Source organism: Capricornis sumatraensis, chromosome 1 (assembly GCF_032405125.1).
Source record: "Capricornis sumatraensis isolate serow.1 chromosome 1, serow.2, whole genome shotgun sequence".
NCBI classification, from domain to species: domain Eukaryota; kingdom Metazoa; phylum Chordata; class Mammalia; order Artiodactyla; family Bovidae; genus Capricornis; species Capricornis sumatraensis.
In genome coordinates, this window is record NC_091069.1 from 263,161,274 (window position 1) to 263,185,710 (window position 24,437).

General features: G+C 53.5%; 2 protein-coding genes and 1 non-coding gene across 3 annotated transcripts in view; 1 reads left to right on the forward strand and 2 right to left on the reverse strand.

The window, feature by feature from the left end:
- Window positions 1-6,891, reverse strand: part of PP2D1 (protein phosphatase 2C like domain containing 1) — a 44,440-nt gene extending 37,549 nt beyond the window's left edge. Inside the window, exon 1 of the mRNA XM_068969636.1 lies at window positions 6,533-6,891. Within this exon, the coding sequence (XP_068825737.1) occupies window positions 6,533-6,891 (359 nt within the window). The remainder of the gene's footprint in view (window positions 1-6,532) is intronic.
- KAT2B (lysine acetyltransferase 2B) overlaps window positions 6,890-24,437 on the forward strand; it is a 98,913-nt gene continuing 81,365 nt past the window's right edge. Inside the window, exon 1 of the mRNA XM_068963708.1 lies at window positions 6,890-7,135. Within this exon, the coding sequence (XP_068819809.1) occupies window positions 6,890-7,135 (246 nt within the window). The remainder of the gene's footprint in view (window positions 7,136-24,437) is intronic.
- Window positions 22,081-22,151, reverse strand: TRNAC-GCA (transfer RNA cysteine (anticodon GCA)). Its single transcript has one exon. It is a non-coding gene; the product is annotated as a tRNA-Cys (tRNA).

Genomic DNA, 24,437 nt, shown 5'->3' on the forward strand with positions numbered 1-24,437 from the left:
AATACAAGCAAACAAACATACTGTGGTGAAAAGTGGAAAGTTGCTTTTTGTCATGGAGAATGTGGATCAAGTATTCTAGACAAGAAGAAAGGTGTGACTGTTTGGCCAGGAGTGAAAACGTGCATTCTGCTTAGTTCCTTCCCAGAACACTGTTGGCAGAATCGAGTGCTTCTGCTAGAGACTGACCCTCAAAGCCTCAAGTACCTGGATCTAGGCCCGCAGAGTGAAGGTGCCTCTAACCCTTGCCTACAGGCTTCAGTCTGTAAATGCTGAAACACATGAACGAGAAGGACGCGGCCGTCCTTAGTGTTTACCTCTGGGGAGGCGGGCACTTGGGGAATGAGATGAAAGCAGTGAGGAAGGAGGACGTCCTTCTTTTTCTCTTCTCGGCCGTGCGGCTTGGGGGACCTTCTCTTGGACCAGGGGCTGGGGCCAGGCCCCCTGCAGTGGAAGCGCAGAGTCTTAACCACTGGCCCGCCACCGAGGCCCCTGATTTCTTAAACTAATAATACACATCTCTCTGGCAAATGAACACATTAAGAAAATGTGGTTGGTGAACATGCAGATATTCAATCACTCCCCATGTTTTCCTGTAACAACGTGCGCAGCTTTGTGCTTTGGGGGGATCATGTTACCAGCCTCATGTAGTTTTTGTTTGTTTTCTTCAGCCAAAGTGTTTGCTGAGATACAGCACTTCTTTTATAAATTTTGAAACACTCCCCTCTGGATTTTAATTTTAGCCCCAGAGGGTCAGCCAGCCAGGATTTAAGATTATGGAACTGAAGACACAGACTTTCCCTTGATATGCTAAGTCGCTTCAGTCGTGTCCAACTCTGTGTAACCCCATAGACGGCAGCCCACCAGGCTTTGCTGTCCCTGGGATTCTCCAGGCAAGAACACTGGAGTGGGTTGCCATTTCCTTCTCCAATGCATGAAAGTGAAAAGTGAAAGGGAAGTCGCTCAGTTGTGTCCGACTCTTCGAGACCCCATGGACTGCAGCCCACCAGGCTCCTTCGTCCATGGGATTTTCCAGGCAAGAGTACTGCAGTGGGGTGCCATTGCCTTCTCCGATAAGGTCCCTTGATAAGGAGACCCTAAACTGGGAAACCTGTCCTAATACAAGCTTTTTCTTAATGGATGTGAAAGTTGGACTGTGAGGAAAGCTGAGCGCTGAAGAATTGATGCTTTTGAACTGTGGTGTTGGAGAAGACTCTTGAGAGTCCCTTGGACTGCAAGGAGAACCAACCAGTCCATCCTAAAGGAGATCAGTCCTGGGTATTCTTTGGAAGGACTGATGCTGAAGCTGAAACTCCAGTACTTTGGCCACCTCATGCGAAGAGTTGACTCATTGGAAAAGACTCTGATGCTGGGAGAAATTGGGGGCAGGAGGAGAAGGGGACGACAGAAGATGAGATGGCTGGATGTCCACCGACTCGATGGACATGACTTTGAGTGAACTCTGGGAGTTGGTGACGGACAGGGAGGCCTGGCATGCTGCAATTCGTGGGATCGCAAAGAGTCGGACACGACTGAGCGACTGAACTGAACTGAAGTGAAACTGGGAAACCTGTCCTAATACAATCTTTTTCTTAATTTGTGAAATTATGTGTATGAACATTTTTATAGTTTGAGAATTAGACTCCCTCTTACAATGATCTGGCACTAACATTAGTAAAATTCATGACATTCAGACTTTTTACAGAAAATGTAGGTCACACCAAAGTTTGGTTCTTTGGAAATTTGATTTTATCATATAATGTTGAAGTTGCTCAAAGAGATAAATATTCACATATTGCTTTACATAAGCAGTCAGTCATTTAGCTGGAGTTCAGAAAAAGGAAACTTTATCTCTTTTACTTACTTTGCCCCTTTATTGTACATGATAGGTAGGTTGGTAAAACAGGTGTATGTATTAGTAATTATAAACAAAAAAACAAAAGAGAAAAACCCTCTCTCTTTTCAAAGGCCATGCTCAGCCAAACACAGAAAATCCCATGGACGGCAGAACCTGGTAGGCTGCAGTCCATGGGGTTGCTAAGAGTCAGACACGGCTGAACTACTTCCCCAACATTAGATATGAAAATTTCTATTAAGAACACATAAAACATGAATAAAATTTAGCACTGATGGTATTTAGGGCATAGTTAAGGCTCACACTGGAAATCATGATTTAATTGCAAAAATGCTTGAGAACCAAGGAAGGAGATTTTACGTCTCCCCATCCTAGGACTCATTTGGTGATTATTTTTCAATGATTTTTCCTTAGAAGGATAAATTTTATTTTACTATACATGTGCTCAGTCGTGTCTGACTCTTTGTGACCCCATGGACTGTAGCCCGCCAGGCTCCTCTGTTCACGGAATTTTCCAGGCAAGAATACTGGTGTGAGTTGCCATTTCCTTCTCTTTCTTCTTTATTTTATTGGTTATTAAAATAAAAGTCCAGTGATCACAGTCACTTTCTCCAGTGGGAAGCTGGCCCAAGCACCTCCATGCTAAGGCCTTTGCCTGCCCGGTCTTCATCTTACACTCCTTTTGAGCCTCTGTCTCCAGAGCAGGTGGCTGTGCTGGGAGGGACGATGCCAGTCACCGGGCACCTGCTCTGCGACCTGGTGCAGACCCACCCCTTGGAGAGGAGACGCGCCCTTGGTGGGAACAGCATCGATCCGCTTGTGGCCTTCAGGGTTGGTGTTTTACAGAAGCTGAGTAGGAAGAAGTATGGCCCAAAGGTACTAGATGTTGGAGCAGTGACTGATGGTCCCGAACCTGCCTTTCTTGGATGGAAAGGTGTCTCCAGCCAAAGGATCCTGGATGAACAGGGGCCAGCCTTGCTGTTTGGGGGAGGGTGTCAGGCCAGACAGAAAATGCAAAGGCCCTGAGGCAGAAAAAGCTTTCTGAGTTAAACCACTCATTTGGGAGAAGGGCCCAGAGAGGTGGCCCTTGCCAATCCGGTTATGGGGTTGAGAGTGTATTTGCAATGTTGTGAGAAACTATGGGGGGGTTTCAAGCAGGGGGTTGTGGGATCAGGCTTGCATTTACAGTTTGAAAGCTCAGCTGTGAAGAGAGGATTGTGGTAGAACAGGGGCAAAAGCAGACAGACCAGAAGGGAAGTTGCCCATGGCCTGGGCAATAGGTGATAGCCTTGGAGACAGGGTGGGGAAGGAAATGGTAGCCCGCTCCAGCGTCCTTGCCGGAAAGCCCACACGGGCAGAGAGGCGCGGCGGGCGCCAGTCCAAGGGGGCACAGAAGAGGTGGACACAACCTGGCGGCGAAACAACAGCAGCGTGGAGACGGAGGTGAGCAGACTGGAGGCTGAGTTTACAGGAAAAGGAAAACGAGGAAAAGATGGCATATGGCAGGAACCAGCGCAATATTGCAAAGCAATTATCCCTTGATTAAAAACAAATCTTTTTTTTTTAATGAGAAAAAGAAGCTTTACTCTCAAAGGAGTCCAGTGAACGGCAACTCCATTTAGAAGCTGGCTGCAAATGTTTCTAGGTCTTTGTTTTGCTTTTGCGTTTTTAAATGCACTGATTGGAACACAGACAGAATTGTGCTTGTATGCCAGCATGAGTTTGTTTTGCTTCTGGCTGTGCGTTGAGGCATGTGAAATCTTAGTTCCTCAACCTGGGATGGAACCTGTGCCCCTGCAGTGGACGCGTGGAGTCTTCACCACTGGAGAGTCAGGGAGCTTCAGTGTGAGTTTGGTTTTAACACAGACGGTATTATCCTGTACAGGGTTCATTCAGCAATATTTCTGGACATTTACCTATCCTGTTACCCTTGTATGAGAAGGAAATGGCAACCCACTGCAGTACTTGTGCCTGGAAAATTCCATGGATGAAGAAGCCTGGTGGGCTACAGTCCATGGGGTTGCAAAGAGCTGGACAGGCCTGAGTGACGTCACTTTGCTCACTTGTCCTTGTGTAAAGGCCACTTGGGACAGTGACTGCACACTGTTCCACAGTGTTTATAAGCCAGAAGTGATTTCCAGACGGTGACCTGCTCCCTTAAATCCTTTTTTCCACGCCTTTTCTTTCCTAATGGTGGTTTTCTTCCTTCAGCAAGTCGTGTCAGACTAAATAAAGAGGTAAACTGAGGCAAGCTGGAACCACCAGAAAGTGAGATTACTTGGGAATAGACTAGGACTTGCAGTTTGAGGAAATGCAGATCCCAGGAGGCTACAGGTGAGCCAGTTAGGCGGAGGGGCTGTAGAGGGGCCAGGGTGGGGTGGGGGGGGGGCGAGTAGGGCGCGGTCAAGCAGGGTCATCAGCTCGAGGACCGCCGAGACTCTGGCTGTTACTGGTCAGGAAGCAAGGGGGCTGTCAGCAGGACCAGGCTTTCAGGTGAATCCTGGCTCAGTTCTTAAGTTCAACATTTCTCTCTTTTCAGGGCCCCGGGGCATGAGATCTACGCTTTAGATCGTGCTTTCACAGCTGTGAATTCTTTCTAATTGAAAACCTTGCCTTTTAGTTTCTTGGTGCTCTCTTCATTCAAGGATGACAGCCGGCTGCTTTCTAAATGCTCACAGTGCCTGATTATGTAGACGCAGCAAGCCTCCTGGATCCTGTGCCCTTGAACTGTACCGGCCTGGTGCTTACAACACATTTCGAAGCAGGCCTTGACACTGTGGGCCTTCAGCCTAAGGCAGAATGTCATCTGGGCGCTCTGAGCATGGAAATAATGAAAAATAATGTTCAGTGGATGTCACAAGCGATTCACCACTCGGACAATGATGGTTTTCAGCGTAGGCCGAAATGAGGTTATTTTCTTCTGCTCCAAAACATCCTGGAAATAGCCTGCCTCCTGAATTCTGGGGACAGCTTGGGAGGGAGAGGTGATGGGCAAGTTAATATTGCTGCTGGGCCCCCCACTATGTTACGATGGCCATTTCAAACGTGCAGAGCAGACTTAGAAATTGCAGTGGACTCTCATATCCCTGCTGTCTAGATTCAACATTCGCTCTGCTGGTTTGATCTTATGTAACTATCTGAGCCTGCTTGTGCACTCAGACGGGTCAACCCACCTTCTTCTTAATGCTTCTTAAAGCACACGATATATATCAGGACACTGTGTCCCTAAACTTTCAGCAGGAGAACCACCAACTAGACTTTAATATTTACGATTTTTGATTTCTTTAAAAATATAATTTTTTAAATATAGGAAGGATATTTTTATCCAGTGAAATGCACAGATCTCAAGGGGACCATCAGTTTGACAAATGCCGCCACGTGGAACCTAAGCTCCTTGCAATATCTGCTGACATCATGATGTTGGACTTTGCTCATGGGATCGCAGCCTTTAAGACATCCTGCTGAGACTGTCCTGATGGAACTAAAGTCTACCATTTCAGACCTTCCGATGGGGCTCGAGTTGGGAGGGGCCCTTTCCTTTTGTGCTGTCTAATGTCCCTGGATTTACAAACTTAGAAAAAATAGAGTTCATTTTTATATATCACTCTGTATTAAAAGTAGAAAGAACACAGAGAACCTAGAAAAAGGGTAGAGAAAATTAACTGGAAAAAAATGGGATGGGAGAGGGAATAATTTCAGGGAAAAGCACATTCCTGCAAGCATTCTGGCTGGAGTTGGGCAAGGCTATAAAGTATGCAAAGAATTTGATAACACGCACATTAATGGCCCGTATTATGTAAAAATTATGACCGTTATAAAAGCAGGACACTTGTGGAGGGTCTTGAAATATAGCATTGGGCTTTCAAAAGCTGCTTCGGAAAGGCCGACCGAAAGTGCACAACCTTCAAATGAAGAAAACTGAAACATTCTGCGAATTACTAACCACCACTCTCCTTGTCATCAACCATGGGAACGGTAGTCTGCGACAGTCTCAACAAAGTTGAAAACGCTGAGTTGAGCTTTTTTTTTTTTTTAAGTTGTTTGAGGCCAGAATCAACACATTCTTTTGGATGCTGCCTAATTGGTTTCATGTTTAATATGCATGCTGGTGATATCAGTTTTGAAAACTGTGAAACATTACAGGGAAGAAGGATATAGAAAGGAGTACGGTTCTAACCCCCACCTGCAGAGATGAGCCCGAGCAGCCAACTTCTCCCCCTGAGTTTAGTTTTCATACGGCGTTTCTTGGACGACCGTTCTTTCCACAACCAGCCCTTTCGAACAAAAATGTCAGAAAATATCGATTAACGTCTTTCCCTTTCTCTGCCGGATGGGATCCAGAGATCGCTTATAGGCTGGAAGCGTTCTGGATTAAAAGAGAGACCTTGGAAGGCAAAGGAACTGCAAAGAGACACGCAAAACATCACGCCTTTATTTTGGTGAATTAGCAACAAAGAAAAGGATTAGCATGGACGGGTACTTTTCAAAACTGTTTTTTTCCCTCGGGCTCCCGCTAGGGTGGAGGAAGTTGCCCGGCTCCGAGGGCGGGTGGACTGGAGTAGAGAGACGGACGGGGCGCCTCTCTCCCGCCTGCGCCCCCGCGGGGACGGCTTGGAGGGGGGGCGCCCGGCAGGTGCCCGCGTCCCCCTCCCTCTCCACCCCTCCAGCCCGCGGGCGGGCCTCCCCCCGGGCGGGCGCGGGCCTGGGGCGGGGGGCGGGCAGGCCGCGGGGGGCGGGGCGGGGCCGGGGGCGGAGCGCCCGGGGGGCGGGGCGGAGCGCGCCGGCGGGGAGGAGCGCGCGGGGAGGAGCGCGCGGGGAGGAGGCCCGGCGGGCGGCGGGCAGCGCCGGCCCCTCCCTCCGCGAGCAGCTGCGGCCTCGGCGCGCGGCGGGCGGCGGGCGGCGGCGGGCGGCGGCGGGCGGCGGCGGGCGGCGGCGGGCGGCGGGTGGGGGTCCCGCGCTCCGGCGCCCAGAGCCAGGCGGAGACCCTGGCGGCGGCCGCGGCCCCGACTCGCGGCGCCTGCTGCGCTCCGGGCCGGCATGTCGGAGGCGGGCGGGCCCGCTCCCGGGGCGCCCCCGCTGCCCCCCGCGCCCCCGCAGGGCCCCCCGGGCGCCACGGCCGGGGGCGCGGGCTCCTGCGGGCCGGCCGCGGCGGGGTCGGCGGCGGGCGCGGCCGAGGGCCCGGGCGGCGGCTGCTCGGCCCGGATCGCCGTGAAGAAGGCGCAGCTGCGCTCCGCCCCGCGGGCCAAGAAGCTGGAGAAACTCGGGGTGTACTCCGCCTGCAAGGTAGGCGCGCCGCCCGGCCCCCGCCCGCCCCCGGGCCGAAGAGCCGCCCCGGGCCGCGCCCGGGCGCGGGGCGCCGACCCGAGAGGACCCCTTCCCCCCCCAGGCGTTGCTCCGCGCCCGCGCTGCCCTGGGGCGCTGCTGCTCTGTAGGAGCTCGCCGGAGGCGCCTTCCGGGAGCGGAGCGGGTCCCAGGGAGCCCCTCTCGGGGGCCTGCGCGCCCCCCCCCGGTCCTCGTCCCCTCTGGGCGGAGCTGGGTGGAAGTGGGGGCGCGACCCCGGACTCGGGGCGCGCGGGGCGGGGGGAGCGGCCGCGGGGGCCCGGGGCGCTGCGCGTGCGGGCGGCCGGGCGCCCCGAGCTCTGCTGGTGCAGCCGGGACGCTGCCCCGGCTCTCGGCTGTAAACAGCGCTCCCGGCTCTTCTGCCCGTCCGGACGCGGCGCCGCCTGGGGGCCGCTGTCAGCTCGGCCTGGACCGGGTGACGGCGGGGCGGGGACGGGCGTCCCGGCCCTGCGCCCCCCGCAGAGGGGGCCAGGCCGGGCGCTCGGGGTCAGTAACCCCGCGCGCGCGTCCCCCGGCCAGGGGGCTTCAGCGTCTGCAGGGGATTCTCGGCTCCTGGGCGCGCTCCCCTCCGCGCCGCTCACGCCCTGTGTGGACCCTGCCCGGTTCCGTACAGGCTTGTCGGCCGGGGTAGCATGCACTCACACTGGAGTGCTCACGGGCATCTCCCGGGCGCCGCTTCCATTCTCACTCGGTGTCCGAAGGGCTGGGACGAGGCTGAGAGGCTGCTCTCTGGTGGTGCGATGCTGGGCGGCTCACAGGCCCCATCCCGCGGGCAAACCCCAGTGCCACCCGGGACGGTGTCGGATTACTGAAACTGGGCGACAGCGGTGCCCCGAGGCTGGTGTTTCTGAAGGAGCAAAAGTGACCGAGGAGGAGAGTGCTTCTTAGAAGGGCCCGGGGGGTGCCTGGCAGGCGCCGCAGATGAGTGAGAACGAGGCGGGGGAGCCGCGGGCGCAAGGCAGGTCTGCGCCGGGCGGGGAACGGGCCCAGGTACCCGGCGGCCGCGGGTTCGGAACCAGAGGGGCTCGGCCCGGCGGCGCTTGTCCGCTCCGTGTTTCTAGTGTGGTTTTTTAATCGGGTTCCTTCTCACCCTGCTGCTCCCCTAACTTGCCTGAAGTTTTGGTTCTGTCTAAAACCCTTGAGCATCTGTGCCCTGCATTCATATTTTTAATCCTTTCAAATGTCCGTGAGTGAAATTAGCACCTTTTCTAAAGTTTATAACTTGACTGTTTTACGTTCACATTAACAACCAAACCTATTGGAACGGAAAGCCTTGTCATCGAAGGTCTCTCTTCTTGCTCCTGGGAGGCTGAGTCTCCATATCTAGTTGCTCACTGGTTCATGCAGTGTTAGAGGGATTCCCATGAGGGTGCCAGGCATCGTGCTAGCTGGGACAGTGACACCCAGAATGTGTCCTTCTGGGGCTACTGGCCGGACGTGTGCGCGGCCTTTCGTGCAAGTGGTGGGTGAGCCGGTTACAGTGAATCTCAGAAAACTTGCCTTTTTAGAATGCTGTTGGCACTCAGAGCAGGGCCTTCACGGACTGAAAAGCACGGGTTGGGTAGGAATAGCTTCCTGGAGGAAGTGTCAGTGGGTGCTAAGGACTCTTAGCGGTGCAGGGTGGGGTGAGCTGCAGCCTCTAGTAGTGAAGAAACTGAAAGCAGTTCTGACAGCTTGGAGCTGGGCCAGCAGGGCCTAGAGGGTTGGTGGGGAGGTGTGTGTGTGGCCAAGAGGGAGGACAGGATCTTAATATTATCTCAGGTTTTTTGTTTGTTTTTTAACTGTTCTTGAGTGTGAGGAGGTGCAGGAGACCAGCATCTGTGTTCCTTTCTGAGCTTGCCTGTACCTTTTATATAAGAAAACCCCAAAGGACAGATTCCCCTACCTTCTGTCACTGATCGGCCACTTGGCAAAAGTGACATCTCTCTGGAAAGAGGAGTACTTTTCCTGGGGGTGGGGGTGGGTGGGTGTTGGAGTTATTGAAAGAAAATAGGCCTCAGACCTGATAAAAGTCTGGCCTTTAAACTTCACAAACAAACAGAAAAAGAAGGGAGCTAGTTCCTAGCCAGGTAGGGGCACCACACCCCGGAGAGAAAAAAAAAAAAAAGAAACAAACTTGTTTTGCAGGATCCGGAGTAGAGTTCTTTGAACTGTGTCCTGGCCCAGGTCGCTCAGGTGACCCAGGCAGAATGCTCGTTAAAAATGTAGGTCTGAGCACATTCTGTCCCTACTGACCCTTAATTTCTCTTTACCGCAAGACCCTGCGTGGGCTGGCCACTGCTATCTCTCTGGCCCCTTTTGAGGGCCGTGCATGCAAGGTTCCCTTCTGCCTCAGGGCCTTTGCACATACTGTTCACCAGGACCGAAAGTTCCTCTTCCCTCCCCTTCAAGCGCACTCCCAGCTCTTCCTGCAAACCTGATTCCTTGCATCACATTCACAACCCTATTCAGCCTTCCCATTCTAAATTTTCAGAACCCCCCTCTGTACTCATTTCTTCTTCCTGGTGCTTTTGTCTTGACTTTTAATTGTGTGATTATTTGATAATATGTTTGTCACTCTGGATAGATCCTAAGTGATGTGGTTATTGACTGGCTGAGTGAACTAGAAAAAACCGAGATGATTCACTGCTAGAAGACCAATAGTGAAATTGTAGCCTGACCACTCCTTGACAGCTGGGTGGAGGGAATTGGTGATTTTTCACCTAGGGCCTTTCCAGGGCTCTCACAGATGTGCATAGGACTAGATTTTTAGTGTTATAGAAGGAGCGCCGAGTAAGTTACAAGGAGCCCAAATCCATATCTGTTTGAATGAGAGTGTAATTTATGTACCGGAAAGCCAAAACCATTACCTGATTCTTCCTAGTGAAATAGGCCATTTCTCGAGGAGAGGAGGCTGGAGGGGGTGGTGGGCGAGAGCCCCGTGCGTGCACACTTCAGGCCCCGCTGCGTGACCTTGGATGCGGACTTTACCTCACTCTCCGTCTCCTTGCCTACAACGCGGGGCTCGGAGCCGCCACCTCGCAGGGTGACACTGCGGACTTCAGATGGGCTTCTGTGTCTGAGCACCAGCAGGCGCGTGGTCCCTGGTGCATCCTCTGAGCAGCTCAGAGGAGGGTACCCTGGAGGCGTGGGAGTCGAGAAGGAACGCGGGGCTTGGTCTCGTGTCTCAGCTCTGCCGCGTGTGTGGCCTTGGGCACCAGTCACGGAGTTTCCCTCTGAACCTGGCTTGCTTCATCTCTAAGACGGAGACCATGACTTCAGCCTTGAAGTTCAAAGACAGAAGGTCCCAGAATGTTCCTGGAACCTTAGACTGTTGTTGGGTCCGCACTGGCAAAATGAATCTGCCTGGTGCTGAAACAGAAATAGTTTCTGATGTAGAAAACAAACTTATAGTTACCAGGAGAGAAAGCCGTGGGGGGGATAAATTGGGAGATTGGGGTTGACGTGTGCGCACTGCTGTGTATCAGATAAGCAAGGAAATAGTCCTCAACAACCTGTGATTCGCTCCACGGGAAAAGACTAAGGAAGAGTGGGTGTATGTGTCTGTGTAGCTGATTCACGTTGGTGTACACCTGAAGCTAACGCAACACTGTAAATCCACAATACTCCACTAAAAATTACTAGAAACAAGAAAAGAAGTTGCGTGGCACTGTGCTCAGGGTCCCAGTCAGGGGCCGCCAGGCAGTTACAGAGCACGCAGTTGATGGGACTCCGGGCTGAGAGCCATGCTGAGAGAGAGACGTGGGCACAGGGCTAGAAAATTACTCATTTAAAAAATAATGGCTTATCGTCTAGAAGGGGCCCTGGGTGTGAACCGCTGTGGGCACAGGCACAGGTGCTGTTGTGAGAGAGAAAGCTCCCTGCATTGGGGGTGTTGGGGCTGCTGGCACTCGAGGGGGGACGAGAACCAGCCTTAAAGTTGGGGGGAGCGTGGGAAGCCTCTGTTTGCGTTTGTCCATCCTCCTGGGAGCAGATTGCTGTTCCAGCATCTGGAGCAGCGGCTCTTACCCAGGAGCTCTTGTGCCCCCCATGGGATGTTTGGCAAAGTCTGGGGACATTTTCGGCAATTGTAATGGGGAGAGGCGGGCCTGCAGGCAGCTGGTGAACAGGCCCAAGGTGTTGGTGACGTCCCATGGTGCGGGCCGCCCCTCTGCACCTGCCGTGGGGACCCGGCCCCCGGGAGACAACGGTGCAGAAGCCGAGAAACTGCCTCAGGAGAACGTTGATTTGCCCCCAAATACCATAACTTTGTAGCCGGGGAAAAAATGAATACTTTTCATGTTAATTTGAATAGCACTCAAAATCTGAAAAAAAATCTCGTTTGTGAATCCTGGGCATATTTTTAAACAGCTTTATTTTGTATAATTTATAGACCATAAAACTCACCAACTGTGTGTAGTCAGATGCTTTTGCGTGAACGTGCCCGGCAGTGCTTCCGTGACCGCAGTCCAGCGATATCACTCTGCCACCCCTCCCACCCCCTAAAAGTCTGGTCACCGCCCCCCCACCTCCCACTGAGGCCACCCTTTTAAAAGGTGATGTTTTATGTCAGGTGATTGTTGGTTTCCAAACAGAAACAAGTATCTTTTGGGAGACATTTTCAGATCAGCAGTATTGTTACAGCAAAGCACAGCACACCCAGGTGGGTAGATAAAACGTTCAAAACAAAAAACCCTACTCAGCCTCTAGCCACATTGCTCTAAAAGGGGTGCCGTGGAGCCAAGCACTGGGGCAGAATGTTTCATCTGGCAGGCACCATACAGAAAGTGAGAAAGATGAGCAAGTTGGATTATTTCCTCCTAAACTCTCAGAGAAGATTGAAATGCCAGCCTGCAAAGCCTTCAGATTACAATTTGCTGTTTTATGTAACTGAGAAAAGTAGTTTATAGGGCAAAACAGCACAAAAATCTGCTGAGGACTGTTTTGTTTTAGGAAGTCTGTGCTTGCAAAAGTAGTGTTTTCTGAGGCCGTGCTGGTGGGTCTTGTGTGTGTTTGTGTTTACCATTCCGTAGGTCTAAATCTTACCCGTCCACACTGGCAGGATTTAATCCCGCGCCCATTTAATTCTGTAAATCCACGGGTCTGACCAGTTGTAGAGATCGTAGAGGGTGAAACATGGTTTCATTCCAGGTGCCGTGGAGCAGTCAGAACATCTTCTCAGCTGAGAGACCTGGATACCCAGCTCAGTGCCAGTAAAGCCTGGGTGTCTGGGACTCAGCGGCTTCTGACCGAGTTGTCTGTTCCACCCTGAGAGGAAGGTTTGGGAAGAGCTGTCAGAGGTTTCTGGCTCTGGACAGTCTCCTAATACGAACCCGACTCCACGCTTTGAAACTGCCGCAGTGCCTGTGTGGGACTGCAGGCCACCCGAGCCCCTGGAGGGCCGCCTGCCCCCCAGCCCGGCGCCCCCAGGCAGGCCTCGCCTGCCTGCCTTTCAGCCTCCCGCGGGCGGGGCGGGCGGAGCGGGAGGCAGGGGCCGCCCCGTCGGTTCGCCGGGAGGACGAGATTGTCGAGCCTCTCCGGGCCTTAGAGCACAGGCATCCCACGGGCGTCCGTCTCAGGCTTGACAGTTCCCGCCGCTGCCAGCAGCTCTGTCGCTGGCTAGCGTTGTGCTGCCTGTCGTCCGATGCCCCCACCTGGGGAAGCAGGAAGGCGGGGAGGCTGTCTCAGCCACCGGCCGGCTGGGAGCGGGGGAGGGAGCCGCCCCGCCCGCGTCCTCCGCGTCCCAGGCGGGCAGGCGCCGTCCTGCAGAGCGTCTACCGGGGCCTGCGTTCGTGGCAGGATCCTCCTGTCTGATGTTTATTGTGCTCCTGTTGAGGGATGCTCAAAGGCCTTCTCTAGTTCATTGAGACGTCCAGGCCGTAGCAGAGTAGCTGTTCTTTATGACTGGCCCGGGGCAGACAGATGCTTGCCCTAGATTGCTTTAAAGCTGACAATCGAGAGTGCCACCGCGCTGGCCCCAGAGTTCCCTGCGGAAGGGAGATGAAAGGGGTATCGACTCGGGCCGTCCCAGGTGCCAGGTGGGCTGGAGAGGTCCTGGGAATTCAGGAGTCCCCGAATAGCTCCAGATAAGACTGCACAGGCGGCAGAATTCCAGCACGATCCAGACGAAGCAGTCTTTCTGCACTTGTGCTGCGCGGCCGGTGCGGTGCTCGGATCCTCAGTGTGTGTGAGGGTCTGGGGGTGCGCTTCCGCATATTTGCACGTCTGTGCTGCTGTCACGCAGATATTGCTGTGGAGCGTTCCCAGCCCCCCAGAGGCCTCGTGTGCGCCCTCCTCACCGCCGGTGCCCTTTTTTGTGATACTCCTTGCCAGAGACTAGCTTTGCCTCTCTTGGAGGTCACATCAGTGGAGTCACAGCACGGCGTGGCCTCCTTGCCTCTGGCCCTGGCCCTCCACATGGCAGCCTAGGCTGCCTGTGTGTTCTCAGCTGTAGCCGTAGTTCATAAAAGCCCATGTTTTTAAGCTAGAAAACAAGTTAAAATTGGTTAACCATTTACAGAATGGAAGCCATTGGATGTGGACAGCTTACTAGGATGAATTTTAATTAGGCTTGTGAAACATTTATTTTATTTTTTTGTGGCTGCACCGCTCTGCGTGGCTTATGGGCTCTCAGTTCCCTGACCAGGGATTGAACCCAGGCTCCCCGCAGTGAAACCACGGCCTCCTAACCCCTGGACTGCTGGGGAAGTCCCCTGATTAGGCTTCTGAAAGAAAAGATCGGCATTTGATCTTCAGATGCACTGGAAGAGCCCACGAGGGTAGGAATGTGGCGGGAAATCTGGGAGGTGTGCCGGCTGCGCTGATGGAGAGAGGGGCTGGGTGAGAGGAGGACCCCGCAGCCTGTGGCCTCCTCCTCCCTGCAGCCCTGGGGAGCCCTTGCTGGTGACTGTCACGCCAAGTCCTGCCGTCACCCCCCCTTGGCTCTGGAAGGTGACCGAGCCGGCCACACAGAGCCGTGCATATTGCGTGCAGTGGCTGGGTTCCTGGAAGGCTGGCTGGAATCTGGTCCAGAAGGCTCCAGTGGACGCCGACACCTCCCTGTTACTGGCCCAGGGGGTGGACACGCAGCACAGAGACGGTTCCTCCTGGTTCACACCCACCCGATCTCCAGAACTGTCTGCTGAGGCTGCTAAGGGCCCCGTCCTCCCCAGGAGCAGCAGTGAGGCGGCTCGATTACTGTACAGCCTCTGGTTTTCCCAAACAACTCATCCTTGGAAACCCGTGTTAAATATTGAAGATGAACTTACTATTTAATGGAATCATATGGACCGTAAAGTAACCTTTTCTGTAGTTGGTAGGGTTAACACCCCGGGATTTTCATCTTTTTGTCTTGCGTGTGCGCATATATAACACGGGGGTGTTATCCCGGTGCCATTTATATATTCACTCAACGTTTGTTTCCATGGGCAGCTTGGGGAGATCGCCGCTCAGGTCGGCTTTCCTTTTTAAAACTTCTTATTGGAGTGCAGGTGAGGAACAGCGTTGTGTTAGCTTCACGTGTCCAGCAGAGTGAATCCGTTACACATACAACCACCCTGTTTCGATTCTCGCCCGCTCAGGTCACCACTGCGCGCTGGGGAGCGTTCCCTGTGCTGCACGGCATGTCCTTGAGTGAAGGTGAGAGTCGCTTAGTCGTGTTCCACTCTTTGGGACCCCATGGACTGTAGGCTCCCTGGAATTCTCCAGGCCGGAGTACTGGAGTGGGCAGCCTTTCGCTCCTCCAGGGGATCTTCCTGACCCAGGGATGGAACCCAGGTCTCCCGCACTGCAGGCGATGCTCCGCCAGCTGCGCCGCGGGGAGGCCCGCAGTGTGGCCTCGCCAGTCATCCCTGTGGCGCGAGGCAGTGTGTTTTCATCCACTCCAGCCTCCCAGTCTCTTCCTCCCCGCACGGTAGGCTTTCTTTAATCTGTTCTTCTATTTGTACCCAGAGGCCCAGACACAGGACTTACTATGTTTTTAATCAGAAGTCAAATGCATTTATTTTGGAAAAAAAAGTGTGAATGATGTTTCTAACGATTCCCTTGGAGTGACGCACCACCTCATCTTAGGAGGGGGTTTCCTGTAGTCTCTTCAGTGACCTCAGGGCAAGGTGTGAGGGGTGTTTCCATAGAGACCACATCGTGGAGCCCGCCCCCACCGGCGCTGGGCCTGCGCAGCCTCCTGGGGGAGGCCTCTGTGACCGCGGGAGAGTCCAGGAGCGCAGGGTGACCCCTAACATCCTAGTGACCGCTGGCCGCTGCTCGTCTGCGTTGGCTCTAACAAGCGGGTGTTCAAGCCGGCTGGCAGGAGGCCAGGGAGGCCAAGGTCAGCGCACTTGGAAACAGCGACCTGGGTCCTGGCAGCCAGGCCTCGCGCGTCCCCGCAGGACCACCTGCCCCGCCACCTCCCGGGGACGTGTCCACCAGCGCTGGCAGGACTCGGGCTGGGGGGCTCCCCAGCGTTCTGCTTTCATGCTGTGAGTCTGCGGGTCAGTGAGGGTCCCGCTCCCCTACCAGCCTCGGATCTCAGGGCTGTCTGTTCATCCGGCAAGCCCTCCTGGAACGCGCCGGGCGCTGGCCTAGACACCGGGGCACAGCGACAGACGGGCGCCCTCTCTGGGAGAGCTTGCTTTCTGGTAGCAGAAGCAGACAGAAAATAAGAAAACAGCGGAGAGTGCTCAGTGCCGCGCGCACAGTGAAAATGGAAAACAGGGCCGTGGACAAGGCTCCCTGGGCGGCTCGGCCCGACGAGTGCCCGGAAAGCCCTCTCCGAAGAGGGGACCGTCCTGGACCCGAGTGACGGCAGGGAGCCAGCTCTGCATGGGGCCCTGGGACCCGGGGAGAGGCTGCCGCAGAGACTCCGACCCAGGGGGCTTGGCGGGGTCGCAGGCAGCCAGGACTGCTGGGCCGGGGGGGGGGGGGGAGGGAGGGGGGCGGCCCCCCCGCGCCCCCATTGGATCGTCCTCACAGGGTGAAATGATCTGATCTACTTCCGAGCAGTTTCAACAAATGCGTAGCCAGACCCAGAACGTTTTTGTCACCTTGGAAAGTGCCCCCAGAAGCAACCGCCGGTCTAGTTTGTGTCCCCTAAGGTTTTGATATTCCTGCATCTCTTATAAATGATCCCACGTGGTGCACACTGTTCTTTTTCCACTCCGCTTCGGATTTTGGGGGTTCATTCATGTTGCTGCGTGCATGCGGTAGTTTATTTCTTTTTATTGTTGACAAATACTCCACCGTATGGATGTGCCATGGTCCATCTGTCTACCTGTTTGCAGTATCTCCAGAGAAGACCTGCTTGTTGTAAGCATCCTCTTCGGCTGCTCTCAGAAGGATAGAGTGTGTGAGAGAAAGAGCAGAAAAGAGGCCATTTGAAGTCATTACAGCCTGGGTCTAAGCGGATGGTGGCTTGGATGAAGGCAGAGGACAGTGAAGGTGAGGAGACAGCTTGAGGCTGGATCATGAGTTTAGAAGCAACAGGATTTGAGTTATTGGGGGGCGTGCTGGCGTGTGAACAAAGGACAGGTGAATGTGTGTGATGTGTAGGTTGTTGGCCTGAGCAGCTGAGAGGAGGGATCCATTTATCAAGATGGTGAGACCTCGGGGGAAACATTGAGATGGGTGAGAGTTGAGAACTCTCTTACGGACGTGTTACGGTGTGATTCTGAGTTAAGGGTGATGTTAAAGTGATATGCTTCATTTAGCAGTTGTGTGTAATATCTGGAGCATTCTAAATAGTTAGCAAATGGTAGCTACTATTCCTGGAGAAGGCAGTGGCAACCCACTCCAGTCCTCTTGCCTGGAAAATCCCATGGACGGAGGAGCCTGGTTGGCTGCAGTCCATGGGGTTGCGAAGAGTTGAACATGACTGAGTGACTTCACTTTCACTTTTCACTTTCGTGCATTGGGGAAGGGAATGGCAACCCACTCCAGTGTTCTTGCCTGGAGAATCCCAGGGACGGTGGAGCCTGGTGGGCTGCAGTCTATGGGGTCGCACAGAGTCGGACACGACTGAAGTGACTTGCAGCAGCAGCAGCTACTATTCCACTTACAGGCAGCGCTAATTAAACCTAAGTGTCCGCGAAGATGAATGGATAGAGAGGTGTGGTGTGTTTACACATTGGGCTGTTCAGTTCAGTCGCTTAGTCGTGTCTGACTCTTTGCGACCCCATGAATCGCAGCACGCCAGGCCTCCCTGTCCATCACCAACTCCTGGAGTTCACTCAGACTCACGTCCATCGAGTCAGTGATGCCATCCAGCCATCTCATCCTCTGTCGTCCCCTTCTCCTCCTGCCCCCAGTTTCTCCCAGCATCAGAGTCTTTTCCAATGAGTCAACTCTTTGCATGAGGTGGCCAAAGTATTGGAGTTTCAGCTTCAACATCAGTCTTTCCAAAGAACACCCAGGACTGATCTCCTTTAGAATGGACTGGTTGGCTCTCCTTGCAGTCCAAGGGACTCTCAAGAGTCTTCTCCAACACCACAGTTCAAAAGCGTCAGTTCTTCGGCGCTCAGCTTTCTTCACAGTCCAACTCTCACATCCATACATGACCACAGGAAAAACCATAGCCTTGACTAGATGGACCTTAGTCGGCAAAGTAATGTCTCTGCTTTTGACTATGCTATCTAGGTTGGTCATAACTTTCCTTCCAAGGAGTAAGCGTCTTTTAATTTCATGGCTGCAGTCACCATCTGCAGTGATTTTGGAGCCCCCCAAAAATAGAGTCTGACACTGTTTCCACTGTTTCCCCATCTATTTGCCATGAAGTGATGGGACCAGATGCCATGATCTTCGTTTTCTGAATGTTGAGCTTTAAGCCAACTTTTTCACTCTCCTCTTTCACTTTCATCAAGAGGCTTTTTAGTTCCTCTACACTTTCTGCCATTGGGCTGTTACTTAGCCCTAAAATGGATGAAATAATGTCACTCGCTGCAGCATGGGTGGATCTAGGGATTATCCTACTAAGTGAAGTAAGACGAATACCATATGGTGTCACTTACATGTGTTCGCTAAAATAGCACAAGTGAACTTACAAAACGGAAACAGACTCACAGAAAACAAGCTCATGGTCCCCAGAGTGGGGCTGGGTGCCTTAGGAGTCTGGTTTAATGTATACACACTGCTGTGTACAAAACAGGTGACCAGCAAGGCCCCGCTGTGGAGCCCAGGGAACTGGATTCAGTGTCTTGTGATAGCCTGTTATGGAAGGGAATACATACACGCACACACAGTATAACTGAATTACTTTGCTGTACATCTGAAACGACGGAGAAGGCGATGGCAACCCACTCCAGCGTTCTTGCCTGGAGAATCCCAGGGACGGAGGAGCCTGGTGGGCTGCCGTCTATGGGGTCGCACAGAGTTGGACACGACTGAAGCGACTTAGCAGCAGCAGCAGCACACCTGAAAAGAACACAATATTGTAAGTCAGCTACACTTGAAAAAAAAAACCAGTGCTAAGTGGTGATTCTTGATCTTAATACAGTGACTTGCCCAACTGGAGGCAAAGGAAGAGTGAGTAAACAGAAATAGTGGGAAATAGGGTCCCCTGGGCAAAGAGGAGAGCAGCTGATGGAAGGTCTTGAGGTTCAGGTCGAAAACTTCACACTGAATCCGCGTGCTAACAGTGAGTCTTTGCACCAGGAAGGAGGACACACAGGACATTTTAGAGCCAGGAGATCGAGGTCGAGATCGAGGATTTGGCGTGGGGTGCTCGCTCCTTGGCCAGCCGGGTGAAGGCAGCGAGCAGGCTTCTCTGAGCGCGGACTCGCGGGTCCTGCGGGCCTCGGGGTGGGGAGATAGGACGATGCAGGCGACAGTCGCCTTGGGAGCGGCAGACGGAAGTGCTTGATTTTGCTGGTGGCGTTTCTGAGCGGAGCCCTGTTCAGTGCGGGGCGGGGCGGGCGTGTGCTCAGGTTGCGGAGGGCCCGTTCCTTCCAGCCGCTGGTGGGGGTCTGCGGGGCCTGGCGGAGAGAGAAGAGTGAGCCGGGAGAGGCTTCGAAAGGCCTGACGTGGGGCCTCGCAGGCAGGTGGTGGCCCTGGGAGCTGGGGACGTGGATGTAGGGAAGGGCTGTGGGCAGGCTCCCGGGGCTGAGGGCGGCCCGAGAACCCGGCCGCGGAGCGGGGTGGGGAGCCGGGTGGGGGCCCGCCCTGCGGCCGGTGGGGCTGCGAGGCTGACCCCACGGGGGCCCCGGCGCCGTCTGTGCCGCTCGTCTGGTCGGTTCGGTGCCGAGATAGCAGGCGGGACCGAGGGGGCCCATCGCCCGCAGCCCGAGGGGCCCCTGCCCGCGCTGGAGGCCGCGCCGGCCGCCTCGGGGGTCTCCGGCGAAGCCCACGGTGGGGACGCGCAGGACGAGGCCCCGGGAACGTCGGCGGCTCTGCGCTCCGTGGCCGCAGCCTCCGGAGCCCCTCCGGGAGACGCCGCCGGCTTTGGGCCTGGAGGGCTGACTCGGCCTCCAGGGGGGTGCGGCCCCTCCTGGGCCGGCCGCGGCCCTGGAGTTGTTCTGACAGTGTCTGGGGGTCACGGGGGTCCTGGGCCTTGGACTCGCCCGGATCTGATGAGTCGCCGTGAAGACTCAGGTCTTGACTTGACTCCGGCCCGGATGCAGGGACGTCTTCCAGGCCCGGGGCCCCGTCCCAGAGCTTCCCCGCTGGTCTGATACTGGCGCGTCTGGGAGGGCCCGCAAGGGCGCCGCGTGCATCCTGACTGTCCCCGGCGCTTCCCCGGGGTCATTTCCCAGGGCTGAGTTCTCTTCTCCCCTGTACCCCTGACCGCTCTCAGTCCTTTCTTCCCTGGCTCCACGTGGCTTCCAGACTGGACGGCACCCTTCCTCCAGGTCTCCAGAGACACCTGTGTTTCCGAGTGCCTCACTGGTTGTCTGTTCTCTCCTTCCAGTTCTGTTTCCACTTTTTTTCTTTTTTTGGCTGTACCCTGCTCTACGTGGGGTCTTAGTTCCCAAACTGGGGCTCAGACCCTCGCCCTGCAGGGGAAGCGCGGAGTCTTAACCGCGGACCACCAGGGGATCCCCAGTTTTCACCTTCAGTCCGGGGCAAATTCCATCTCCTGAGGGAAGACTGTCTCCCCACTCCCACTTCCTTTTACCTGGGCTCAAAGCCGCCAAATCTTAAAGATCCCGGTTTCCAGTCACAGCTTTATGCTGTCTGCGGGCCGTCCACGGGCAGTTGTGTAAGCCAGAGGGATTGTCACCAAGTGAGGAAAGAAAAAAGTTCAAGTCCCAGAAAGGATGGCTTAGCTGCTTAAATTCACAGCGTGTGTGGAAAGCTCCTGTTAATCAGGGAGAAGAGAGGTTTTAACAGTCGCATCCCTGAGGCCACCTTCACATTTTGCTGCTCAAAGTGTGGTCCTCACCTCACTTCTTAGAAATGAGATTCTGGGGCCTCACCCTGGCCCTCCTGATTCTGAATCTGCATTTTAACAAGATTGCGGAGGTAATTCGGGGGCAGATTAAAGTTTGAGAAACATGGCTGCAAATCCCACGAGTATCATTCAAACTGCTTCCAAAGCGGTTCACTTCCAGAGACAACATTTGTTGGAATCACAGCTCATACAGCAGACTCCAGGTGTTGCTGCTGTTTTAAAATAGGAGGAAAGACTTTTTTTTCTCAAAGAAATACATGATTAAAAAAAAGAAAGACATGCTCACAGTTAAGAGCAGAATTCAGATGGCTCACAGTGGTGGCAAGTCAAGTCTTAGACACTCCCACTCCAGTCCTCCCAACCCCAGCTCACTCTTCCTTCTCTTGGAATCATTTTCAGAAATTGTCGGTCTCCCTTCTTCTCCTGCCCTCCTGAGGCTGCATCTTCCGTTTTCTCCTGTAGTTTAAGGAGGGGAACTGGAGTCGTACAGAAACCCATTTCTGATTCCAATAGAATGAATTTGCAAACACGCCAGAAAGCTGCAGGGCAGCAGGTCAAAGGTGTCAGTGAGTGAGGAATGCCAGCAAGAGGGCTTTATTATTAGCGCATCTTAATTGTTTCAGCCTCTCCACTAATTGTGAAAACAGGGCAGCCTACTTAACGACTTATTTCTGTCACTTGTTATTTCTCCTTTGCTGGGGTAGATTCTGACAGGCGTGGCCACCTGGATGTTGTGACTTCTTTTGCTTTTTCCCTGATCAGAAAGGACAGTGATGGAGACCCGCCCCCCAGGGGCTGGTTTTTTATGATGATGATGGTTTTTAATGTAACTTATTAAGGTGGCACCCCACTCCAGTACTCCTGCCTGGAAAATCCCATGGACGGAGGAGCCTGGTAGGCTGCAGTCCATGAGGTCGTTGAGGGTCGGACACGACTGAGTGACTTCACTTTCACTTCTCACTTTCATGCATTGGAGAAGGAAATGGCAACCCACTCCAGTGTTCTTGCCTGGAGAATCCCAGGGACGGGGAAGCCTGGTGGGCTGCTGTCTATGGGGTCACACAGAGTCAGACACGACTGAAGTGACTTAGCAGCAGCATTAAGGTTCTTCCATTTGTATTTGAGAAAATAAGCCTCAATTTTGGGACACACTGTAGAAAACTCATATTTGAATAGATAGAGTTTAATAGCAAGTTCTTGCCCTTTTAAACCACAGCTTTATTGAGGTATAATTTGCATGGCATAAATTTCTCTAGCTTTAAGTGTGCAGTTCAATAATTTTAGGAAACTGTCTGAGTAGTATAGTCATCACCGAAATCCAGGTTTCCATTGCCCCAGAAAGGGCCTTGTGTCCTTTTGAAGTCAACCCCGTGTGCACTTCCAGCCCACACTACCGTCGATTTTCTGCTGCTGCTGCTCAGCCGTGTCCGACTGTGCGACCCTGTGGACTGCAGCCCCCCGGGCTCCTCTGTCCGTGGGATGCTCCAGGCGAGAGGACTGGAGTGGGTTGCCATCTCTCCTCCGGTGGATCTTTCCAACCCAGGGATCGAACCTGGGTCTCCTGCATTGCAGGCAGTTGCTTTACCGCTGAGCCACCAGGGAAGCCCAGTCAACTCCCCACCTCTGTGCATTTGCCTTTGCTGGGGATTTATATGACTGAAATGTATACTGTGTGATGTTTTGGTGACTGGCTCCTCGCATAATGCTTTGCAGCTCTTCTTGTGGTAGCTTGTATCATCCTGTCGCTGGTTTCTGCCCTGTCATATTCCAGGAGGTGTGCTGCATTTTATGAATTCACCGGTTGATGGACTTTGGGTTCTTTTCACTTTTTGGCTAATATGAATAATGTTACTGAAAATGATTTTTTTTAAGTTGTGGTAGAATACGTATCACGTAAAATTTATCATCTTAACCATTTTTAAGTTCAGCAGTGTTGATAAATTCGCGCTGTTGTACAACCATCATCCTCTCTCTAGTGTATTTCATCCTGCAAACGGAAACTCTGTTCTCATTGAACAACAGCTCCCTACGGCTTCACTTACTCAATTCCTGGCAACCTCCCCTTGTCTCTGTGATTTGACTGCCTTTCACTCTGTGTTCGTCTGATGTACAGAAATTTTACATCTTGATTAAGTTGTTGTTGTTGTTGCTGTCTGTGCTTTTGGTGTCCTGTCCAAGACATGGTGGACGAGTCTAATGTTAAGCTTTTCCCTTACGTTTTCTGTCAAGAGTTTCATTGTTTTAGGTCTTTAATCCATTTGAGGTTAGTTTTTCTATATGATGTGAGAGTCCAACCACTTCATTCTTTTGCACGTGAATATTCAGTTTCTCCATTTGTCGAAAAGGTTGCCTTTTTCCCATTGAATGGTCTTGGGCTCCTTGTCGAGAATCATTTGGCCACCTATGTGAGGGTTTATTGGGGGGCTTTCTGTTAGTTTAACTTTTTATGAAACTGCTGAGTTGTTTTCCACGGCCTCTTCAACGGTGTCCAGGGACTCCTGTGTCTTCATGAGCGGACGTATTACCTGCTCTTTTGACTGCAGTCACCCTTGGGGGAGAAGTTGTATCCCACTGTGGTTTTCGTTCTTAACCTTGGAACGGTTTGCTTTTGTCCAGCCTGGAACAGAGAGGCAGCAGAACAGACAGACACACGCGCACAACCACAGGGCCTGAACACGCTCGGTGCTTCTGCAGGGCAGGCTGAGCACATGCAGGGAGCTGTCCTAATGTCCAGAGCTGCTGCCTTCTCTTCTGAGTAGCGGGAGCAGTAAATCCCTTCCTCACCCAGGGTGAGACGGGAACGTGTGTGCAGGCGCCTGTTTTAGCCCATGCCGTGGTGTTGGGGCCACAGCTTCACTCCCTAGTCGCGTCTGTATGTCTCCGCTGTGGGACAGTCCCTGTCACTGGCTTAACTTCTCCAGCAAGCACGACTCTGGCATTTTAAGCCTGACAGCGTCCTGCTGAGGGCCTGGCGCTCCTGCTGCAGCTCCTCTGGGTGCCAACCAGGATTCTGTAGGCCCAGAGCACCCCGCTCCCTGTCTGCCTGCCATCTGGGTCATGGTTACTTGTTTGTCCAGTTTTGCTTCCTTCTGTCCTGGCTTCTGCATCCTCTGACCTCTCACCCTGGATCCTGCTGGGGCAAAGGCCATTTTTGTGCCGTTGGCTTGTCAGCAGCACTGAGGCGGCCTTTTCTCTCTCGGCGCTGCTGCTCTGCAGAGACAGGCTTCTGGGGAAAGAGCTCCCCACCCCCATGCCCGGGTCGTAGCTGCCACAGTAATTGGCTTGGCAGTCACTCCCTGCAAGGTTGTCCTGCAGCTGATACTTTGTTGAAGCTGCAAGGCCAACCCCCTTGGGAGTTCCCTGAGCCAGCAGCCGTCTGGTCTAATTAAGGTGTTTTGAAGGGAGCCCTCTTATCTCAGAGAACAGTGGCGGCTGGAACATCTGGAAGGGAGATAGGGAGGCCAAGGCGGAGGGCAGGTAGCAGCAGCTTGGTACGCTTGGCAGAAAATGCTCTGCTGGCATCAGGGGTGATGCTGAGTGTTTTCTCAGAACTTAGTACGTCCTCTCTTGTAAACTGGGCCGTAGGGCCCGCACACGTTGAAAATACGGTGCACTTAGGGCTCCGCATGTCCTGTGATATTTGTACACATGTAGGAAGTACTGTTCTTATCCCACCAACATGAAAAAGCCAGAAACAAGTGAGCAAAATCCAGAGACTTCCAGATATTTCACTTGGGTATAACTTTCATCACTTAGAAGCATTTAAGAAATATGGGGACTCTTCTGTGCCTAAGCAGTTAGGCTCCGTAGTGAAGACTTGGGTTTGGAGGGCGAGTTCCCTTTACACTCTCGTGCAGCAGCGTCGATAAGAATAGAACGTGAGCACAC